Consider the following 21,179-nt stretch of genomic DNA (forward strand, 5'->3'; position numbering starts at 1 on the left):
GTGGGGGTGGGGGGGGGGTTGTACTTCGTTCTATATTTTTAAATTGAGCAGAAGTTTGCTTGGCCAATGAAGCAAATCTTTGCCCTGTTGTTTCATTTCAGCTACCATTTTTAATCTTTATTCTAAGCTTTATAAATAGAAGACATAATTAAAAATGTTTGTCTCCTTTGCAGAGTGACCTGCCCCTTACCAGACTGCCCATCCTTTAAGATGTCCCAGTCCACTGTTGCAGAAGAAGGAGGCACCTTAGAGCACCTGTGGAGCTCCCTGTGAGTGTCAGCAGCACCTGCTGAGCACTGCTGCAGTCAGCTTGTTAACATTCATGCTTCTATTCAAATGTGCATGAAACAAACTAGGCAGTAACCACAATCAGTGTTTTTTATATTTGTTGTTTTGTATCTTTATGCAAATTTGTTTTTATTTTAATTAAAATAAACATAAAGTGTGAATCATTTTAACAATTAAAGACCTCGTGCTCGTTGAAAGAATACACACTGCCTTTCATGCCAGAATTAAACTAGGATCATTTTGTGTTGAGATATTATAAAATTCTAGGTGTTCGGTCAAACCTTGAACTGAGCGTTATGCACAGCCTCATACGCTCAGAGTATGTGCTGTGAATAACTCTCAGCTACTACCACATCAAATTTTAGCTCAATATTTGCATAGTCTTTATATATTTTTACACAAAAAAAAAGTCTCATTGTGATACAATCGCACTGCTTTGTGCCATCTGGATAATTTCGTGTTCATGATGTGATCACAGGGAGCCAGACAGCACCTATTTTGAGCTCCCTCCAAACAGCCAGCGAGGTGATCATCCAGTCCCCTCTACGAGCACACCGGGAAATCACCGAAACTGTGCAGACGTCTCCATGGACGTCTTTCAGATGAGAGACATGAACGACAATGTAATGGTAGGAACATGAGTGTGTCCTTCATGCTTTGGTTCATATTTCCTTTGGTTTTAAGAAGCAGAAATTTATTTTATTTAAGTTTTTTTTTTCTTCTCAGCTACAAATCTTTGTTTTTTAAGCACAGGCGCACACACACACACACACACATCCAAGCATTTATTTTTTTTCTGTAATCTTTTTGCTTTTTTCCCTCCAGTTGTGAAAAGATTCCCTCCTATAGTTTCCCTCTTCTCTCCTGCTTTTTCCCTCTCTGGTTCTCTGCTGAGCAACCTGTTGGGACTGTGGGATGGTGGTGTGTCTGTGTGTGTGTGTGTTGGGGGAGGGTTCATGAAGTCCCAAGCCGACCCCTTGCTGCTCCACTGTAGAGCCCATCTGTTGTGTGGCTGCCTGTGTGCTTTAACAAACATGCACATAAGTTTGCAGGTGAATACACAGGTTGCACCTTCTGAACTTCAAACTCACAGGACGAATCAGAACTTTTTTTTTTTTTGACACGCGGTCCATCTTGAGCATGCCTCATTTTGCAACTCGTCCATATTTGTCTCTCAAATAAGATAACTCCAGCCACACCTCAGTTTTGTGCCCTTCCAATCTTGAATATTGGTCCGATGTCATCTTTAAGTGGGCAAGCCCGGGCCTGCCGGGGCTGTTAATGAATAGTCATAAAAGAAAAAAGAAAGAGGCGGCGCCAGCATTTGTTGTTAGAAGCAAGGCAAGTAAAGAAGGCCAAGTCAAGCAAGGGAAACAAATGCAGGAGACGAGAGGCAGGGCATCGCTCCCATCCTCCATCATGTCCCGCTCCACAGAAAGATCACCTGGCTGCGCAGAACTCAACTGTGACTGTCCCGCTTTGACCACAGCAAGTCCTGAGTGAGCTGAGGCGCAGAGCGTTGTAGAAACACGTTTTAATTTTCAGGAGCCTTGAGATGCTGTGTGATGTGGTAAGTGGACACAGATTAAGATTCTTACAATATCTGTGAGATTGCTCTGTTAGAATGCTTTTTTTCATTTGGTTGCAAGTTTGATAAACAGCTCTCGGCTAGGTTTCTGTTTTCAAAAGGCTGAAAGAAAAGAATTTGAGTTTGACCCAAGAGTCTGCTGGGGAGGTGCATTCATGTTTGTGACAGCTTGAATTGGAACTTGAGTAGAAAAAAAAGATCATTTATATGTGTTCTTGTTTAGTAGGAATGCTTTTTAAATTATCAAGTAGTTTCAAGTTAGATGTTTGGATGTTGATGTAAAAGGGATCTCACTTTTATGGTGTGGCATTTTGCCTTATTTCCTTTTTCTTGAACTTTTTTCATTATTTCTTTAGGAAATCTATGTGACTCTTCTTTAACAACCCTATTTCTAAAAAAGTTGGGATGTTGCATAAAATAAAAACAGAATGCAATGATTTGTAAATGTCACAGAACCATATTTTTAATTCAATTTGGAACATAGTAATCATATCAAATGTTAAAACTGAGAAGCTGTCATTTTTACAACAGCAAAACATTGCAAAAACTTGGGACAGATGCAACAAAACAAACAAGAAACAGCTGAAGGAGCGTTTTGCAGTAAATTTGGTTCATTGGCAACAGGTCAGTAAGAGAACTGGGCATAAAAAAGACATTTCAGAGAGGCTGAATCTATCAGAAGGTAAGATGGGCAGAGGTTCAGCAGTCTGCAAGAAACTGCATCTATAAAGAGTGGAACAAATTCAAAATAATATTCCTCAATGGAAGATTGGAAAAACTTTAAATATCCATTCATCAGTTCATAATATCATCAAAATATTTTAAAAATACAGAGAAATATCTAAGCATCCAGGACAAGACTGACAGTCAGTGTTGGATGTTGGGATCTTCGAGCCATCAGGCAACACTGCATTAAAATTGGTTCTGTTATGGACATCACTCTATGAGCTCAGGAACACTTTCACAGTTTGCCATGCCATCTCCAAATGTTGGTTAAAGCTCTATCGTGCAAAGAAACAGCCTAAACACAATCCAGAAACCCTGCAGTCTGTTACCAGGGTGCAGTTCAAAGGGCTGCCTCTCTCATGGTATGGGGGTGCATTGGTGGCTATGGCATGGGCAGCTTACACATCCAGAATTGCACCACAAATGCAGAAAAGTACATACAGGTTTTAGAACAACTGATGCTCCCATCCAGCAAAATATCTAACAAAGAAGGACTGTTGAACAAATCTTATATCAGACAGGAATAGGACAACATTCCCCTCCAGAATCTCCAGCAACTGGTCTCCTCAGTTACTAGACATTTTTTGAAATGTGTTGCTGTCATCAAAGTCAAAATTACCCTTTTTAATTTTATTTATTTATTTTAAAACTGTAAAACTCCTTAGTTTCAACATTTTAGTTTACTTTGGTCCATTGTGAATAAAATATGGGTTTATGAGATTTGCAAATTATAGCCTTATGTATTTATTTACATTTTACCCAATGTCTCAGAATTTGGGTTGTACATAAAATACGCAAAATATGTACATGATGTAGAGCCTTGAAGTTAGTGGTCTCTTCCTCTTCTGAAACTTTGTTGAATATTTCCAACAGGGGGCAACCTTGTTGCACATAACGCCCTGTTTGCCCCCCTTTATCCTTACCGGTGTTAAAGATAATAAACAATTAAGGCATCTAATCCTATATAGCCAGGTCATTTATGTATGCAGGTCATTTTCATTTATGTTTCCTCAATCCAACAGAGCCACATGACAAAATGGGACTTTATGTTGCTAATTGTGTTAAAAGTGGCCGTGCTGCTTGATATGATTACAGAGTCTAAAGTAATGAGTGGCTGTAAAAACAAGTGATGCCTCTTTTATCCTCTGCCTATTTTGCTCCATTCATCTTGGCAAGTGAAGGTTTCTGAGCAGGCTTACCGGCCCCTCTCAGTGTTCTGAGCCTTTAAGCCTGGTTTTTGAGTGGCAGCTACCAGGATGACTGCCCATAGGGGACATCAGATGACGCTGGGATGGGAAACACGTACACACACATGGAGAAATACGCTCACACAGTGGCAGAGGAGGCTTTAGCTCTGTTTTGACTTGTTGCGGATTCAGTTCAGGTATTAAGACCAAGCACACCTGTGAGTGCATGTATGCAACAGAGTATGTGTGTCTGTGTGTGTGTGTGTGTGTGAAATGTTTTCTGTTGTTGACACATACACCTGGACTCTTTTGTGCCTAAAAATCCTCTTTGATAATGGAGTTAGAGGAAAATTTCCAAGTTAGTGAACAACAAGATAATGGAGGGACTTCACCATTTTTTATATGGCTTTCGGAAGAAAATGAAGATCAGCTTAGGTGCAATACTTCTCAAGGTGGTAAACTGAACACGTTTTTATCTCAGTGACTTTTACATTCTTGTCAAAAAACTGAACTATTGATCAGCTGTTGGGTATTCTCTTCTCTGAACCCATAGCTCTGACGTGCTGCGCTCTACATACCATAGTTAGAGTCAATGTATGGATCCAGTGTATTTTTATTTAACCTGGATAGTTTGCATTAAGCTTTGGATTTCAACCTTTTTTGTTCATCTGCTGAAAAACTGAAAAGTTCAACAGTTTTTTCTGCCTTAAAGTACCAAACTTGCTTCATTCCATCATCTTCAATTTCAAGTATAAAGAAAAAATATCTTTGATGTTTTCTGTCAGTGTTTCATAGTATTTTCTTTACCAACTGATTATTTAAAGACACAGCAAAAGAAAAAGGTAGTCAAAAACGTTCCCTGATTTAAAAGTAAAATCATCATGCGAACTATCATTACAAGTGGAAATTCTCCCTGATATGTCTGATAAAACATGTGCCTGTCTAAAAGTTGTAGAGGTTAAGTTAAATTTAGATTTGTTCAGCCTGAATGATTTTAGGTAATTTGTGACGTCACTGAATTATGGATTTCAAATGAGTGTCTTAGCAGATTTTATTGTTTTAGCTTTTTGAGATGAAAGTAGTCTTAAAATCCGAGATTAATGAAAAGAGAAAAAAATAAACATAAAACTTTTTTTAATACAACTTAGTTTTCAGTTACAGTTTTACCTTCTTATCGTCGCTGAGTTTTGGAGAAACTATATGTTGGATCATTGACACATTTTCTGAAAAAAGTGAGAAAGTTAGGAAAACCATTTTTATTTGGTGAGCTTAGTCAATAAAAAACTGAAATGGTTGCAATTTAATCTTTCTAGTAATTGTGATTTTGCTACATGTCAGCATTTGGCAACTCATAAATTTAGCGTCAGCATTTCAGAGCCACTGGGAGCCACTATAGTCTCCATTTCATTGTAAAGTAACTTTTTCAAGAAAAACACAAGATATCACAGGGCTGTTTTTTTTTTTTTGCAATACTTTATTTAAGAGTTTTTAAATTTGTAAAACAATAACACATACACACACATACTCACATACACAAAGAAAAAACATCAATATCCCTTTCCAACCCTCCCACAAAAAAAAAAAAATAATAATAATAAAAAAATATATATATATATAATATTAAATAAAGTAAGATTCAAATATCTATATTTATGATAATAGTAATAATAATTATTATTATAATAAATAAAATAAAATAATAATAATAATAATAATAATAATAATAATATTCAGGAGAGCAAAACAGTATAATGACGATTGGACCAACCAATACTGAGATGTAGCAATCTTTTAAGTGACTATGCTGAATCTAATAGGGGCACTGGCATGGTGTCCACATAGGTTAGAAAAGGCTGCCAGATTTTAACAAAAGTTTTATAATCACTTTTAAGAGAATAGGTGATCTTTTCAAGTGGAGCACAGCTGTTCATCTCTGAGAACCATCTTGAGATAGAGAGCTGGGAATCAGATTTCCATGTGATGGCTACACATTTTCTGGCAACACACAGAGCCAATTCCAGGAACTTCTGTTGACTTGTATTTAATCGTGTACCCAGATTTGTAAAGTCTCCTAATAAGCATATTTGGGGATCAAATGTTAATGAAAAGCCTAAAAGTGTTGACATAATGTTAGAAAAGTCATGCCAGAAGGTGTTCACCTTTATACAATTCCATGTACTATGCAGAAATGAACCCTCTTCAATGCCACATCTAAAACATAAATGGGATAACTCTGGTTTGTATTTATGCAATTTTTGTGGCGTAATATAGGTTTGATGAAGAAAATTGTAATGGGTCAACCTGTATCTACAATTAATCGTTGCATTTATACATTTTTGACACAATTCAGACCATAGTTCTGTATCAATTGCCACATGCAAGTCTGTTTCCCATCTCTCCCTTGATCTGTGTAGTCCAGGCTTTAATGTAGCACACATCAAGACAGAGTACACCCTTGAAATAAAGCGAGGTGAGTTCCCTTCATCAAGTAGTTTTTCCAGGTCGCTTAAAGGAGGCAGAGCCATATTTGGACCCAGAGATGTTTTTAGAAAGGATCTCAGTTGAAGATAAAAGAAAAAGTTCTTACTGGGTAGATTATACTTCTTCCTCATGTCCTCAAAGGACAACAGGGATCCATCTTCAAAACAATCCTCCAAGTAGCGAACCCCTTTCTGAAGCCACTGTTCCGGAGCTTTGCTATCCAGTGAGGTAGGTATGAGTCCATTCTGTTTCAAAGGTGTGCGGGGTGAAACAATGTTCTGTATTCCAATAGCTTTGTGAGTTCTATGCCATATTTTAATCAAATGAATTGAAACGGGGTTATCCGTTTTGTTAGAGATACTCGCTGGAGTCCATTTATAAACGAAGTCTGCAGGTGAACTTTCTTTAATATCATGCAGACCCACATAAATCCAGGAGGGTACATTTTCTTTCTCAAAGTAAAATGCAACAAATTTCATTTGAGCAGCTAAATAATACTTTTCTAGATTAGGTAACTTAAGACCACCAAATTTATAATCCCAAGTAAGTTTTTCTAACGAGATCCTAGGGGTTTTACCATTCCATATGAATGTTCTGATATGTTTATCGAGATTTTTAAAGAAATAGCGAGGTACTGGAATTGGTAGTGACTGGAAGAAATACTGTAATCTGGGTAGTATATTCATCTTAATACAATTAATTCTACCAATTAAAGTAATTGGTAAATTTGTCCATTTTTTCAAGTCTTCTACTATCTGGTTACTTAATGGTAAATAATTGAGTTCATACAACTTTTTAAGGTTCTTCTCTACCCTCACTCCAAGGTACCTAATTCCATTTGGTGACCACTTAAATTGACTTATTTGCTGGTATTCCACATAATCAAAATTTGAGAGTGGAAGAATTTCACTTTTTTCACAATTAACTTTATATCCAGAGATGAAACCAAAAGACTTTAAAATTACCTGTAACTTAGTAAGAGATTCAGATGGGTTTGATAAGTATAGAATTATGTCATCAGCTAGAAGGTTGATTTTATGAATTGTCTGATCTACTTGTATACCTTTTATCTCTGAATCTTGCCTTATTATCTCAGCCAAGGGTTCAATAGCTAATACAAAAAGTCCTGGAGACAGGGGACAACCCTGCCTACTGGATCTGTTTAAAGAGAAGGGTGCAGAAATCTGACCATTTGTTGCAATCATAGCTTGTGGTTTCCTATATAATGTTCTGATCCAATTGATAAAATTTCCACCAAAGCCAAATTTAGAAAGGACTTTAAACAAGTAGGGCCATTCAAGTCTATCAAAGGCCTTTTCAGCGTCTAAAGTAACAGCTATACTAGGTTCATCCCTGGAGGCTGCCACATGAATTATGTTAAGTAACCTACTAAAATTATTGGCCGAAGATCTTTTCTGAATAAATCCAGCCTGATCAAAATTAATTAATTTTGGTAGATAGTGACTCAGTCTATTTGCCAAAGCTTTAGATATTAGTTTATAATCTGCATTTAAAAGTGAGATGGGTCGAAAAGAGGAGCATTTTAGAGGATTTTTATCTTTTTTACGAATCACTGTAATTATAGCTCTTGAGAAGGACTCAGGAAGACTTTGTGTTTGAGATGCCAAGTTAACTACATCCATGAGAAGAGGTAAAAGCAAGTCTTTAAATTCTTTATAAAATTCAGGAGGGAACCCATCTTCTCCGGGTGACTTATTGCCCTGAAGAGTGAGTAAGGCCCTTTCAATTTCCTTGATGGTAAAAGGGAGATCCAAATTACTTTGGTCCTCTTGATTTAGTTTGGGCAGCTTGATGTTAGAAAAAAATGAGTCAATCACTGTGAGATCTTCTGGTGATTCTGACCTATACAAAAAAGCATAAAACTTTTTAAAGGTTTCGTTGATTTCTTTTGGATTCTCAGTTATATCGCCATATTCATTTTCTATTTGAGTAATTATATTTGAATTCTCTTCTTTTTTTAATTGCCATGATAAAACTTTGTGAGCTTTCTCTCCAAGCTCGTAGTACCTTTGTTTGGATCTTAAAATATTTTTCTCTGCTCTATATGTACATAATAAATTGTATTTAAGTTTTTTGTTAACCAGTGACCTATATACGGTTTTGTCTCTATGGTTTTGGAAGTCTTTTTCAAGAGTAAAAATTTCTTTTTCTAGTTCTTCTATTTCTATTGTATATGCTCTTTTAAGCCCTTTTGTATAAGAAATGATCTGTCCCCTTAGATAAGCTTTTAATGTATCCCATAATATAAAACTATTGGGTGCAGAGGGGCAATTAAATTCATAAAATAGTGTTATTTGTTTCCGGATGAAAGAACAAAAGTCTTGTTTTTTCAGAAGGGTTGGATTCAAACGCCACCTGTATGTACTTTGTGCTATTCCAGGCATATCTATGGACAAGGTCAGAGGAGAATGATCTGAAAGCAGTCTTGGCAAATATTCTGATTCCAAGACTCTGTATGTCATTTGTGATGACATTAAAAAAAGGTCAATTCTGGTGTGTGAATTATGTCTATTGGAATAAAAAGAATAATCTCGAGACTGGGGGTGTATATGTCTCCAAACGTCTGTCAAATTTAGGTCTTCCATAAACAATAGGGTTGTCGTGGCCGACTTAGTTTTGGAAACTGAGCTTGATGATTTATCCAGAACTGGGTCTAAGCACAAATTAAAATCTCCGCCAACAAGGATATTTTTATGCCCTCCTGATACCTTAAGAAAGATATCCTGAATGAACGAGGCATCATCGTAATTTGGGCCATAAAGATTTAGAAAGGTCCAACATTCAGAATAAATGTGGCAGTTTACTAACACATAGCGGCCTAAAGGATCAGTAATCACCTCCTGAATTTTGATAGGAATATTTTTATTTACTAATATGGCAACTCCTCGTGCTTTTGAATTAAAGGATGAAGAAAATACTTGGCCTATCCATCCTCCTTTTAATTTTCTATGCTCTTGCATTGTAAGATGAGTCTCCTGGATGAATGCAATGTCTGTTTTAATCTTTTTTAAATATGTCAAAACTCTTTTTCTTTTAACTGGCCCATTCAAACCATTCACATTAAAACTGACAATTTTCACTACTGTATTCATGTAAAAGGTAGAACATTAAACAAAATCTAGTATGATTTCTCCATGTCAAATTAACAAAAAGTGTCTCCCCTGAAAACCAAAAAATAAGAACAAAACAATAAACAAAAACAAGACCTTTACCTCCCCCCTCCCTAAAATGCCGATCCCCAAAACTTACGGCATTAACCAAAATGACCCATAGGAGTTTCCATGTGACACTCTCTGAAAACAGTGCGTCTATCTCCTATGCTGCCTGGTCTAGTTATTTTAAACATAATTTTGATTCTCAGTATAAGGTATTTTCTTTTAAATAAAAAAAACAGGGCTGTTTTTTAAACCAAATCATATTCTAATCAAGTTGAATTGCGCAAACTTCAATCATTTGATGTAATTTACAAATACTTCAGCATACTTTACTTCCATGTTATAGTTACATTTTACCTCTGTAAAGTTGTCTTACTGGAAGATACATTTCCTAGGGTAGTAAAATTACCTTAAATTTTGCTAGACAAAAGGAAAATGTGAGCATATTCAATTTTACAAAAACTAGAACATCCGCTTGATTCAAATTAAACAGTAATATCTCCATTCTTCATAAATTGTACAATTTACTTGTAAACCAATACTCTTGCTACTGAATAGTGCTAACAAAATAAAAGTCCAGTTTAGGCCTAAAACAGCCACATAAATTCTAATTTGAATGAAACTTTCTGAGTCTGATTTTCATCCCCAGGAATGTAAGACTTCTATGACTTTATGTTTCCAAGAATGTTGACACTTCACTGTGTATTAAAGTTTTATTGATATACAACGCAGGATAAGGGGGCATCTGACCTTTATATTATAGTTCTTTCATGTCTTTTCCTTCTTGTCCTTCCCTCCCTCTTTTTTCTCTTTCTCCTCGTCAGACCAGACAGTGTTGACTTAGTGTAGACCTTCACAAGGTGTTTTGGAGCGTGTGTGTACATGCACCCCGGCATTGCCGTCTGTGTCCGGGCATGCCATAATTAGAATGCCGTACCATTTTTTGGGTTCCCATCCCTCTTTCCCTCCCTGCTTCTCTCCCCTCTTCTCAGTCTCTCATTTCTCTCTCTCTCCACACCAGTCCTCACCTTTTTTCCTGTCCTAGCAGCACATGTGTCTGTGAGTGTGCGGTACGACATGTCCACTGATGCACACCTTGCTTGAGAAGTCTGTGCTCAGGCTAAGCTCCTGCACTCTCTTTGCTTTGTTGTGTTTGAACGTTTGACTGACTGAAGACTTAACAAATGAGACCGCTGCACTAAAGGATGTACTACGTGAAAAAGAAGGTAAAGATTTTGATTTTGTCTGCTCATTAGACTGTAGTTTGTTTGGGTAATGCGGTGGCTTCATCAGTTTGAAACTTCAAGCAGCAGAGTTACTTTGCTCATGTACAACACATGTAGTCAAGTCAAATCAAGTCAAATTTATTTCTATAGCACTTTTCAGCAACAAGGCAATACAAAGTGCTTAGATAAATTGTAATGTAGCAAAATTAATGTTTTATTCAATATTGTTGTTTTTATTTAACAACCAAATATCGTAGTTTGTTTCTGTCAGTCTTGAAGTAAATTTTGTCATATTGTAATGAATTCAAATTAAGAAAATTATTGTTTGATGATCGCAACAAAGGTGGACAGGTGAACAAGCTAGCTCTTGCATTTTTTACATTTTTGGGGGGTTTTGTTTACATGACGCAACAAGTCACCACAAACTGTTTTTCTTCTACAGTGTCTTTTGAGTTAGTGTGCTGGCCTAAAAGAAAGCACTACTGGTTGCTGGTGTGTCATCGTGCACACCTCAGTACATCAAAACTTCACTAACACATCAGAGAGGAAAAATGGAAACTGGCAGGCAATTAGTAGGACCATATATTAAGTCCGTGTTTTACAACCTGCCTCAGATAGCCCCTAGCAATACAGTGAGGATTTCACTCAAACTGACACTCACTTGCACAAATTTTAAGCGCTGGGATGTTTGTGATTTTTCATGTCAAACAAAAAGGGCCCTGGACTGTTCATGGACACCTACCTAGAAATCATCACACACCTAGTTCACACAAATCTCTGTTTATATTGTAATCCGACCTTCCTTAAGCCTCCAAACCCCTGTCTCTCTGACACCTCTACCTGTGTCCTCCCTCTTGTCTTTCTGCTCCCTCCCTTTTTGCCTGTTTCATTCTCTTCCCTCTTCATTTCTCCCCAGTCCCAGTACAACTTGCTGAGTAGCAGCATGGAGAGCCTGGGGAGCCGCACGACGTCCGCCAGCCCCTACAGCTCTGAGAACACCTCTTCGTCGGCCGTGCCCACCCCCTCGCCTTACTCCCAGCCCAACTCCACCTTTGAGGGTCTGTCTCCTGCACCGGCCATCCCCTCCAACACCGACTACCCAGGGCCGCACGCCTTCCAGGTGTCCTTCCAGCAGTCCAGCACCGCCAAATCAGCCACATGGACCGTGAGTATACACACACACACACACACACACTCTTTTGTGGCCTTGATGCTCTGCTACTTTGTCTGTGCACACATATGCTTTCTCTCTGTATATCTCACACACTCATAAATATTCACACAGAAGCACCCATTCTCACACACTCACTCCCTCAAGTCAGCACATGTGCAGGCTTGTTGTGTGGAAGAGAAAGTCGAGTACGATTCGGTGATTCATCTTGTCTTCTTGACTCTTAAATCTGCGTCATGATTGCAGCACAGACCTAAAAGATGGTCTGGTCTTTTTGAAACAATTTATCCCGAGTGTGTTTGTCTTTGAGATAATTGGGGTAATCAGTTCCATTGAAGGATAACAATAATGCCACCAATCTAGAACTTTTGGGATATGCATCACGTAATGCATGTTGATAAAGGACCACATCACACATGTTTACAGATTATAAATTTGATACTCACAGCCCGTTAAGAACACTCAGTGTAGCGATAAAGATAGTACCATTCAGGCAAACCTGGACATGGACATTTACGTATGAAGCATAAACAACTATCGTGTGATGTTATGGTGCTGAGAGACAGGTGAAACAGGAGCTGCGTAATTTGTCATGACTCAATGAGAAGTCCCCTGGTGGAAAGGTGTCACCTCCGACTGTCACACAGTTGACCTCCCTGAAACAAGAGAAACGAGAGACAAACTCTACTTCCTTCACTCTTTATGTGTGTGTGTGTGAGTGAGTGTGTAAGACTGAAGTCCTCGGGGGCTGTGTTTGCTTGAAGTAACCATGCGTGATGAGCTTCTTTACTCAGTCCTCAGTGATGTAAGAAGATCCCCCTCTGGACATTAGAGTGGTGGTCTTTGACCTGCTGCCTTTCTTTCTCTGTCGTTTTTTTTCTTCCCAGTCTTAGTACACACTCCTGGCTGTCACCTCTGGTGCCTCTAGTTTCTCTGTGTCCTTTCATAAAATATGTGGACAGTCTCTTTTGTCTCCCTTTAACCTCCTGACCATGGAGCTTTCACAATACCTCTTTACAAACACAAGATTTAAAACAACACAGCAAAATTATCAAAAAGGAAGAATTACTCCATTGAAACAAGTATATATTCCTCACATCAGAACTGATTTAAAACTGATTTAAAAGTCACTGAATTTCATCAACAATAGAGTTTATTAAAAACTCAGATTTGATTAATATACAGAAATTTGCTGTGGAGAAATACAGACAGGTAGGAAATTACCTCAAGATTCTCGTATTCCTGGTGCCTTGTAATGAACGTCACACACGGCTATAATTAAAGTAGGAAAAAAACATAGAAAAACAACAGCAATTCACTGCTTATATAGTTCTTAAAAAAGGCTGACGTCAACCTTGAGGTAGTTGAGTGTGAAACTATTAATTACTTGCTCTGTTCAAGAGTAAGCAAGTTTTTTTTTCCTTTTTATAAAACTTCTATACTTCAGAGGCTTTAGACTAATCTTATTTGCAGAACAAAGGGTGTCAGTTTTCCTATTCATAACCTTTTTAAAAAAAACAATAAATGTGTGAGAAATGATTCCTTTATTCACACTACATTTTCTCTATTTGTCTATAATTTTAGGGTGTTTTTTCAGCCAAATTTTATTTTAAAAATATTTTAAAAATACAATTATTTAACTTTATTGTAGAAAGTGTGGATGGACACATTTTCCTTTTAACTTAAAATAACAAAATACATTTTAATCCATTTGGTTTAGTGTAAAACTTCTTTACTTTTACTATTTTTATACTTTGTTTCCTCATGTCCTATTCATGTTCAGTTTAGAAAGCTTTTTTATTTAAACAAATTTAAACCAAATGGCCTTTATTAGTTTTTTATTTCATATTTAGGGAAACCTTTCATCTTCCACATTGGCTTTGCTTAACAATTGTAATGTTGTACAAAATTAGTTTTATTAACAGGAAAATAAAACATTTATTTTTACCTGTTTAACTAATTAAATTCCCTTTTTTTTTGTTTGCTTTTGTTGGCTGGTTTAGTTTCCAACTCTAGAGAGAAAACAAAGGTGTGTTTGCCAAATGACTTCAGGTATAGATGATAAGGCAGCAGAAAAAAGATGTGAAGGAACCTGTGATTATTCTAATGCCCCTGCTGCCAAAGAGAGCCAAGATGAAAACTCACAGGTTTTAATGCGATCACTGTAATATCTTGTTTCATCTAACTGCCTGGAATATACAATTAGTTAAGTAGAAGAAGATAAAATCTAAATTTAACATTTGTCAAAGAACAAACTCATCAATGTAGTGTTTTTAAATAAAGCATACACTATATTTCTGATATAGTTTGTATTAAAACAATGAAATATTCTTTACAAAAAAATGTCTTTATATGTTTGATGGGTTACCTTTACTGATAAAAGCTCCCATCGTGATTTTTTTTTTTTTTTTTTGTATTTAGAGAGCTGTAAAGAAAAAAAGATATAGTTAGGAATGAATGCTTCTACTAATGGAAGGGGATTCCCCAGGATTAGCACTTTGTTGAAGAATGTGTGTGTGTGTGTGTGTGTGTGTGTGTGTGCATGTGTGTACATATCAAATATTTATGCACAGAAAGGTTTGCGTAGTTTTAACAAAATTATTTTAAACAAAAAAACCCAGTTTTAAACATTATATATTGTTTGAGCCTAGACTCTTGTCTCAGAGTTCCATGCTCATTTCTCGTAGCCTCGGGCAGTGGGGATTGCCAATAGGGGCATTTTGATGATAATCACTTGCTTACCTGCCCTTTTTCCCACCCTTCTTCCTCCTACTATGAGTAGGTGGCATGCTTTGTTTTTAGAGATTATAAGAAATTCAGCTCCCCATTGCATCAAGCTATTACCGTTAAATCCCAGCTTCTCAAGTTATCAACTGCAGAGCTGACAACAAGTTCAATTTGTGGCTTCATAAAAGGGGTTACCACGTCAGTTCACATGCGATTTATCATTTAGTAGTAGTATTGAGCAGTGAACAGAAGAACCAATCCTTTTGTTCTCCCTGTCTTTCATAATGTTTCCACATCCAGTAAGACCATCCAAGCCCATGTTAAGCTAGTCTGGTAATCCACCCTTGTCTAGTCAAGACACCACACATTAGTGATAATAGCTCTGAAACTATGCCGCTCTCTTCTTAAAGATGATGCTTTGGCTTGGATGCAGACAAGCGTCACCAAGGCTGGAAATGAGATGTAACACCTCAGCACTGTCAAATTATAAGACCTTTATCCGTACACCCAGACTCAGTGTGTGTATGGATGCGAGTAAGCGTGCATGTATGCGTGCGTGTGTGCGTGCACAAATAGCGAATGTGTCAGGAGTGGAGGACTGTGTGATGCGCCAGAGATGCAGGCTCGAGCATGTACCGCACAGCGGCTTGTGAGGAGTTGTTCTTCCCAGCTATTAGCGTCTCTCCGTTAGGACACAGGTCTCAACAAGTCCTGCACAGTGCAGTCTTCCTTTCTTTTCCCAATGCATCATCCACAGCCACATCACCACAGCTCTCCGAGCCAAGCAACGAAGTCTGGGAAAACTCATTTGACGAGAGATCTTTCACACAATTTTGGCTTGTCAGATGACTTGGATGAATTTTCATCCTATTATGGCAAAAGAAATATCAAAATTTATTCTTGATTGTGAGAGTTTTGTTTGATTTACATAATTTTATATATTTTTATATTGCGTATCTGTTAGGGAATTTACTCTTGTCTAAGAGACAAAGTGCAAGGTTTGTAAGAAAATAGTCTTAACTAATTGAATCGAACTCCAAAAACTGTTCAATTTCAGCAAAGATTCAAAGACATGTTCTGGGCTATCCATCCAGGAAACGCACCATGTTTTCTATAAAGATTTGTTTCCTAATTTCATTCTTTAACATTATTTATAAATTGTATACGTTACTACTGTGGGAGATTCTTCAGTTTTTCTTCTCTGATTTGAATCTGGTATAATTACAGAGTGAACAGACAGCCAGCTTAAGCTGTGTGGACATATAAATCATCCACACTGCAAGCCAGTTCCAAGTGTCTTTGTGCAGATGAACGTTTTTTTGATATTTTGTTAGCTGAATTTGCAGCGGGCAAGCTGCTGCTTGTATATAAGGATGATGGTCTGGCAATTATCACCTTGTCTGAAGGAGCCTGTTCTGACCTGCCTCTGCTGGTCCTTCATCGAAAGGATGGATGCATCAATCAATGGTGTTGCTTCCAAAAATGTCCACCTATTTAGTTAGAGCATTATAAAGTGTTCTTGTAAAGTGAAGAACACATACAAACATTTTGGATACGTTTATAGATGTTTCAAATCCAGGTAAAGCCCATTTTATATGGAACACAGTCATATCATATCATAGTCATATCATATATAAATTTCACTTCAAAGTCTAAAAAGATTTCACAGATTGTTGGCAGGAAAGTTCACCAGCTGACAAGGTTTTGTGGTCAGGACGTCTGACTGAAGATGACTTCTTTCCAATTTTTATTTCTTTTTGTAACTCACCTGAATTTTTTTTCTTTCTCGAATCATCTTTCTCTCCTCCTTTTCACCCTTCTCTGTGTTCTGAAACAAAAGCCCAGCTTACTCATCACTTATAAACGCATGTCTGTACAAGAAGATAGACATCAGATACTGTAGATCCTGTATTATTACCCAACCTCTGACCACAACATGTGGAGCTGAACCCCTGGATTGTGTGTGTGTGTGTGTGTGTGTGTGTGTGTGTGTGTGTGTGTGTGTGTGTGTGTATTAACATGCTTAGTGCACACACTGGGCAAATGGTTTAGGAACTCTTTGATAATAAAGTCCAAAACTAAAAAAAAATGATTTAGGATTTCTTTATAACATCTACCTCATTATATATATTATGAAATAATAAAAAATAAAATTCAGAGCAGCAAAGTAGTACTGTTCCATGATAGCTATTAAAAATAATTCAGATTACATATGAGTTCAGATGTCTCCAGTTAAGGACAATGATGTATTTACACTACTTCCTCTAATCCTTTTTTCCAAGCTAATGTGTTTCTTCTCTGCTGAGAAGCAAAGCAATGGATTAGTTCTCATCGTGTGATTGCTGCAACAGGAAAAGTCCCTGGATTGATAAATAAGATGTTTGTCTGGCTTCTGTCAAAAAAAATTATTTATTCATGGTATGGACGAGCTGTCGAGACTTGTTAGAGAAAGTTAAGTGGAACAGGTAATGTCGTGCACAGGTATTTCTACTGCTCTTATTGCTCATGGCTGAGGGCATGTGTGCAGGGTTTAGGAATTAGTTCTGACTCTGTGTGTGTGTGTGTGTGTATGTAAGAGAGAGAGAGAGGCTCTGAAGAGCTTTGCTGGGAGTGCTGTGGTTTAAGGACTGACTCTTTCCCAGCGATTAGTGGACCAGCAGCAAATTAATGTCTAGTTTATTGGTGGGATATATAAAATTGTGTAAAATCTGGAATTATCTTTATGACATAAAACATAACTGCCTGAATAATGTTTATCTCGGTTTAATGTTTTGTTGAAAAAATAAAATCAACAGAGTTCCAAAATCAAATTAGATAAACAGTAAGTAGGTAGTTTAAATTTTCAGTTGTCTTTTCTCAGATTAGATTCTCTGTTTATACTGTTACTTTAGTTAAAAATTAATGTATTATTTTATAATGCATAATCATCCTTACTTTAAAGGATTAGAAAAAACCCCATCAATTATTCCAAATAAGAATGCTACTTTAAATACAACAGGTTTGAAATGTCCTTAAACCTGCAATGGTATGGTCTGTGTGTGTATATTTTTATTTTTTAAAATAACTGTGGCGTGCAGCACTTTGAGTCCAGAGCAATAAAGTATATTATATTCTATAGTGTCTGACTGTATCATATAGTATGTTAGTAGTCTGGGTTTCTTTCTCTTTTCCATGCTTTCATATTCATTTCATCTATTTTAAAAAAAAGCATAAATGGCAAAATTGCACCACACACCATGTTTTATACATTGCATTACAAATCAAGAGCTGCATGGACTTTATTTGTGCCATAGGGTGCGCTGTTGCTTTTGCATTTAAGCTAACCAGAGCAAGTCTACACAGGACAGGACAGTTTTTTTCCTGGAAGGTCACAGACTGTGTTGGGGCATGCAAGGCTGTTCCACTCCATGTGATGTCTTTTGATGGATCTGTTTCTGGCACTTCCATGCATTAAGAGTCATATGCATGCATGTGCATGCGCTTCTGCTTGTAAACTAAGAAATTGCTGAAGACTTGGCTTTAGCACAGCTCAGCATATTTTCATTTAACCCAAATGTTACTGGAAAACTGGCATGTAAGATTGCTCTTCAGAACATTTTCTGTTTATCCACTTTTGTGCAGTGTGACAACTGAGGAAAAAAATAGACAAATTTAGTTTTTTTTACTTTTGAACTTCCCCTTTTCCTCTACAATCAGCAAGATTTGAAATAGCTACTATAAGGATAATAAGGATAAGTCTACAGAATAGGTTTTATTTGATAAAACAATATATTTACAATTCAAACTTAAATGTACTCTTGTTTGTTTTACACTGATATCAATTTTCCTTTTCCTTCATGTTTTCTCAAAGTTCATACATTCACTCAATTTTTCCTGTTTTTATATTATCATCACACCATTACCCAGATCTTCAGTTTTACACCTTGTGTAAAGGTCATTAAAACATATTTCTTTATCTGAAATGTTAATAAACGGCTTCAAAAAATGTGTGTCAAAAACTTCACCTCACCTCACCTTTGTCTGGAGTTTCTAAACCCTTTCTATGGTTGTAATCACTCTGTTACACTCACAATCTCACATCAAAAATAAATTGTACTATCTTAGATGTTAAAAGAGGAGCAAATTTGAACCGCATTAATTATGAATTGAAAGTTTACATTCAAAAAGAAAGAAAAATCAAATGCTATTAGGTTCCATATGTCAGTGCTGGTTCTCAGGATATCTGATGAGAACTCTTTCACTTCTGGCCTTTTTTGTTTTTGCGTACAAGTTTAACCCCTTCGGAGCATGTGTTCAGATAACTTACCTAAAAGTACATTTTGTGTTATCTTTTTTGCTCTCCCAGTATTCTCCGTTGCTGAAGAAGCTTTACTGTCAGATCGCCAAAACCTGCCCAATCCAGATCAAGCTGACCTCCTCTCCTCCCCATGGCAGCATCATCAGAGCCATGCCAGTCTACAAAAAGGCAGAGCACGTCACAGAGGTGGTCAAACGGTGCCCCAATCATGAACTTGGGCGGGACTTCAATGATGGTACACTCAATAAGACCTATTGGATTCTTACTTATTGTCTTGTGATATTTTGTACTTATACACAAAATTAAAGGATAAATTGGAAAAATATGCTTGATATCCTTTTTTAATATCATCCTCCCCTCAGGTCAAACAGCCCCAGCCAGTCACCTGATCAGAGTGGAGGGGAACAACATGAGTCAGTATGTGGACGATCCTGTCACTGGCAGGCAGAGTGTCATCGTGCCCTATGAGGCTCCACAGGTTGGTAGTTTTTCATTTCTGTGAATCAGAGACCTGCACGGACAATGCAATGTTTTAATCTAAGGAAATCACAATATCTCGTATATTTACTATAATAAACTGGTAGCAATATATAATATGGCCTGGAAATTACCTTGCACATACCCTATATGTACCCTAGAAGCACCAAGTATGTACCCAGTACATACCAGACTGTTTTATATATTGCTACCATTATGCTAAACTATTGTGTTGCTCTTCCATAAACAGAAAAAAGAGAAACTGCTTTGACAAACCTTTTACCAGTGGGAGATATGAACTGTGCAAACGCTTTGACAGTCAGGTGTCTTAAAGATGTTGAAAGATCTTGAAATAAAGATGAGATAAAAACGCTCATCTTACAAGTTATGTTCATTCCAAAGAAACAGCCGATTTCAGTAAACTTGCCTCATAGAAAGCACGTCTAAAAATAAAGATTCTGGGCGTGTTCGAACACGCAGAAGGATCATCTTGTCTGTTTGAGCCTGAAGAGGGCAATAAAAGGCACAATTGGCTCCTCTCACATCAACGTGCACTGTCACAGCTCCCTCTGGTGGTGAACAGGCTGAAACTGCAAGAGCAAAACAATCCTGATTTTTTTTTTTTCTAATTTTGGGAGAAAAAACATAAACCAGCAACGATTAAAGATATTTTTGTAACAGACAAAAATCTTGATAGAAACCAAGTTTGGTTGCAACGCGTTGGTCAAACTTTAATCTAAACTAAATCAAGACATCCAATGTGAAATCAGTGCGAGGACTCAGAAGTGCTTTCAGACCCTTTGTCTTGATCCTGTTGCTTTGTGTTTCAGGTTGGGACTGAGTTCACCACCATCCTTTATAATTTTATGTGCAACAGCAGCTGTGTGGGAGGCATGAACAGGAGACCCATCCTCATTATCATTACTCTGGAAACCAGAGAGTGAGTCAGTCCAATCTGTTCAAACATGTTGCCTCTTTTCATTCAAATAACACATTTTCAGCTCTTTCACACTTAGTTCTTAATTACCTTGCATTATTTATTATATGCAGTATATATGATATAAAGTAATTAACTGTCTTTAAGAGATATTCAGTTCATTTCAACTTTATTTTATGTAGTGCATTTAGCTAGCACTAATTTACAAAAACACTCATTGTGGTGCATTTTTACATAGAGAAGTAAAAATGTCAATTAATTCTAATTTATTTCGTATCCTGTTATTATTTCATTATGTACTTTGTTGAGTTTTATTAACAGGTCATGGATGATACATGTTCTGTTCTGAATCATCTCCGCAGTGGCCAAGTGCTGGGCAGGCGATCATTTGAGGGTCGGATATGTGCATGTCCTGGTCGAGACCGCAAAGCTGACGAGGATCATTTCAGGGAACAGCAGGCTCTGAATGACAACTTGTCCAAAAACGGCAGTGCCAACAAGCGCAGTGAGTGGAAAGTAACTCATGGACACAAACATATTGCATATTTAAACGACTGAAGACTGTGTGACAGTTTATCTGGCAGTCTTGATGGTTGCAAAAACCAAAAACAGAAGGAGATTGTGTGTGTCTGCTTGATAATTATTTTGTTTCTGATGTCTGCAGACTTCAAACAGAGTCCACCAAGTATTCCCAGTCCAAATATTAACATAAGAAAGAGACGCCATGGAGAAGAAGAGATTTACTACATCCCTGTAAGAATTTCATATTTTATTTTCATGCAACGCAGCATGACTTGTTATTTTAGCTGTGAATGTGTTTCGTGTGTCCAATCCATTTGTGTTTTGACTGTGGGGAGTGGATTGTCATCCTGTAATGTAACAATAACCATGTTCCCTC

General features: G+C 37.2%; 1 protein-coding gene across 2 annotated transcripts in view; it reads left to right on the top strand.

The window, feature by feature from the left end:
* tp73 (tumor protein p73) overlaps positions 1-21,179 on the top strand; it is a 31,831-nt gene that overhangs the window by 4,852 nt on the left and 5,800 nt on the right. The window contains exons 2-9 of one of the 2 annotated variants that reach the window (XM_017417764.3): positions 174-269; positions 767-917; positions 11,589-11,837; positions 18,916-19,102; positions 19,230-19,345; positions 20,175-20,284; positions 20,644-20,786; positions 20,946-21,034. In XM_017417764.3, coding sequence (XP_017273253.1) covers positions 174-269; positions 767-917; positions 11,589-11,837; positions 18,916-19,102; positions 19,230-19,345; positions 20,175-20,284; positions 20,644-20,786; positions 20,946-21,034 — 1,141 coding nt within the window. Of the gene's footprint in view, positions 1-173; positions 270-766; positions 918-10,432; positions 10,673-11,588; positions 11,838-18,915; positions 19,103-19,229; positions 19,346-20,174; positions 20,285-20,643; positions 20,787-20,945; positions 21,035-21,179 lie in introns of those variants that run through there. The other variant, XM_017417765.3, reaches the window with a different exon arrangement.

The sequence above is a fragment of the Kryptolebias marmoratus genome, linkage group LG8, assembly GCF_001649575.2.
Source record: "Kryptolebias marmoratus isolate JLee-2015 linkage group LG8, ASM164957v2, whole genome shotgun sequence".
Taxonomy (NCBI): domain Eukaryota; kingdom Metazoa; phylum Chordata; class Actinopteri; order Cyprinodontiformes; family Rivulidae; genus Kryptolebias; species Kryptolebias marmoratus.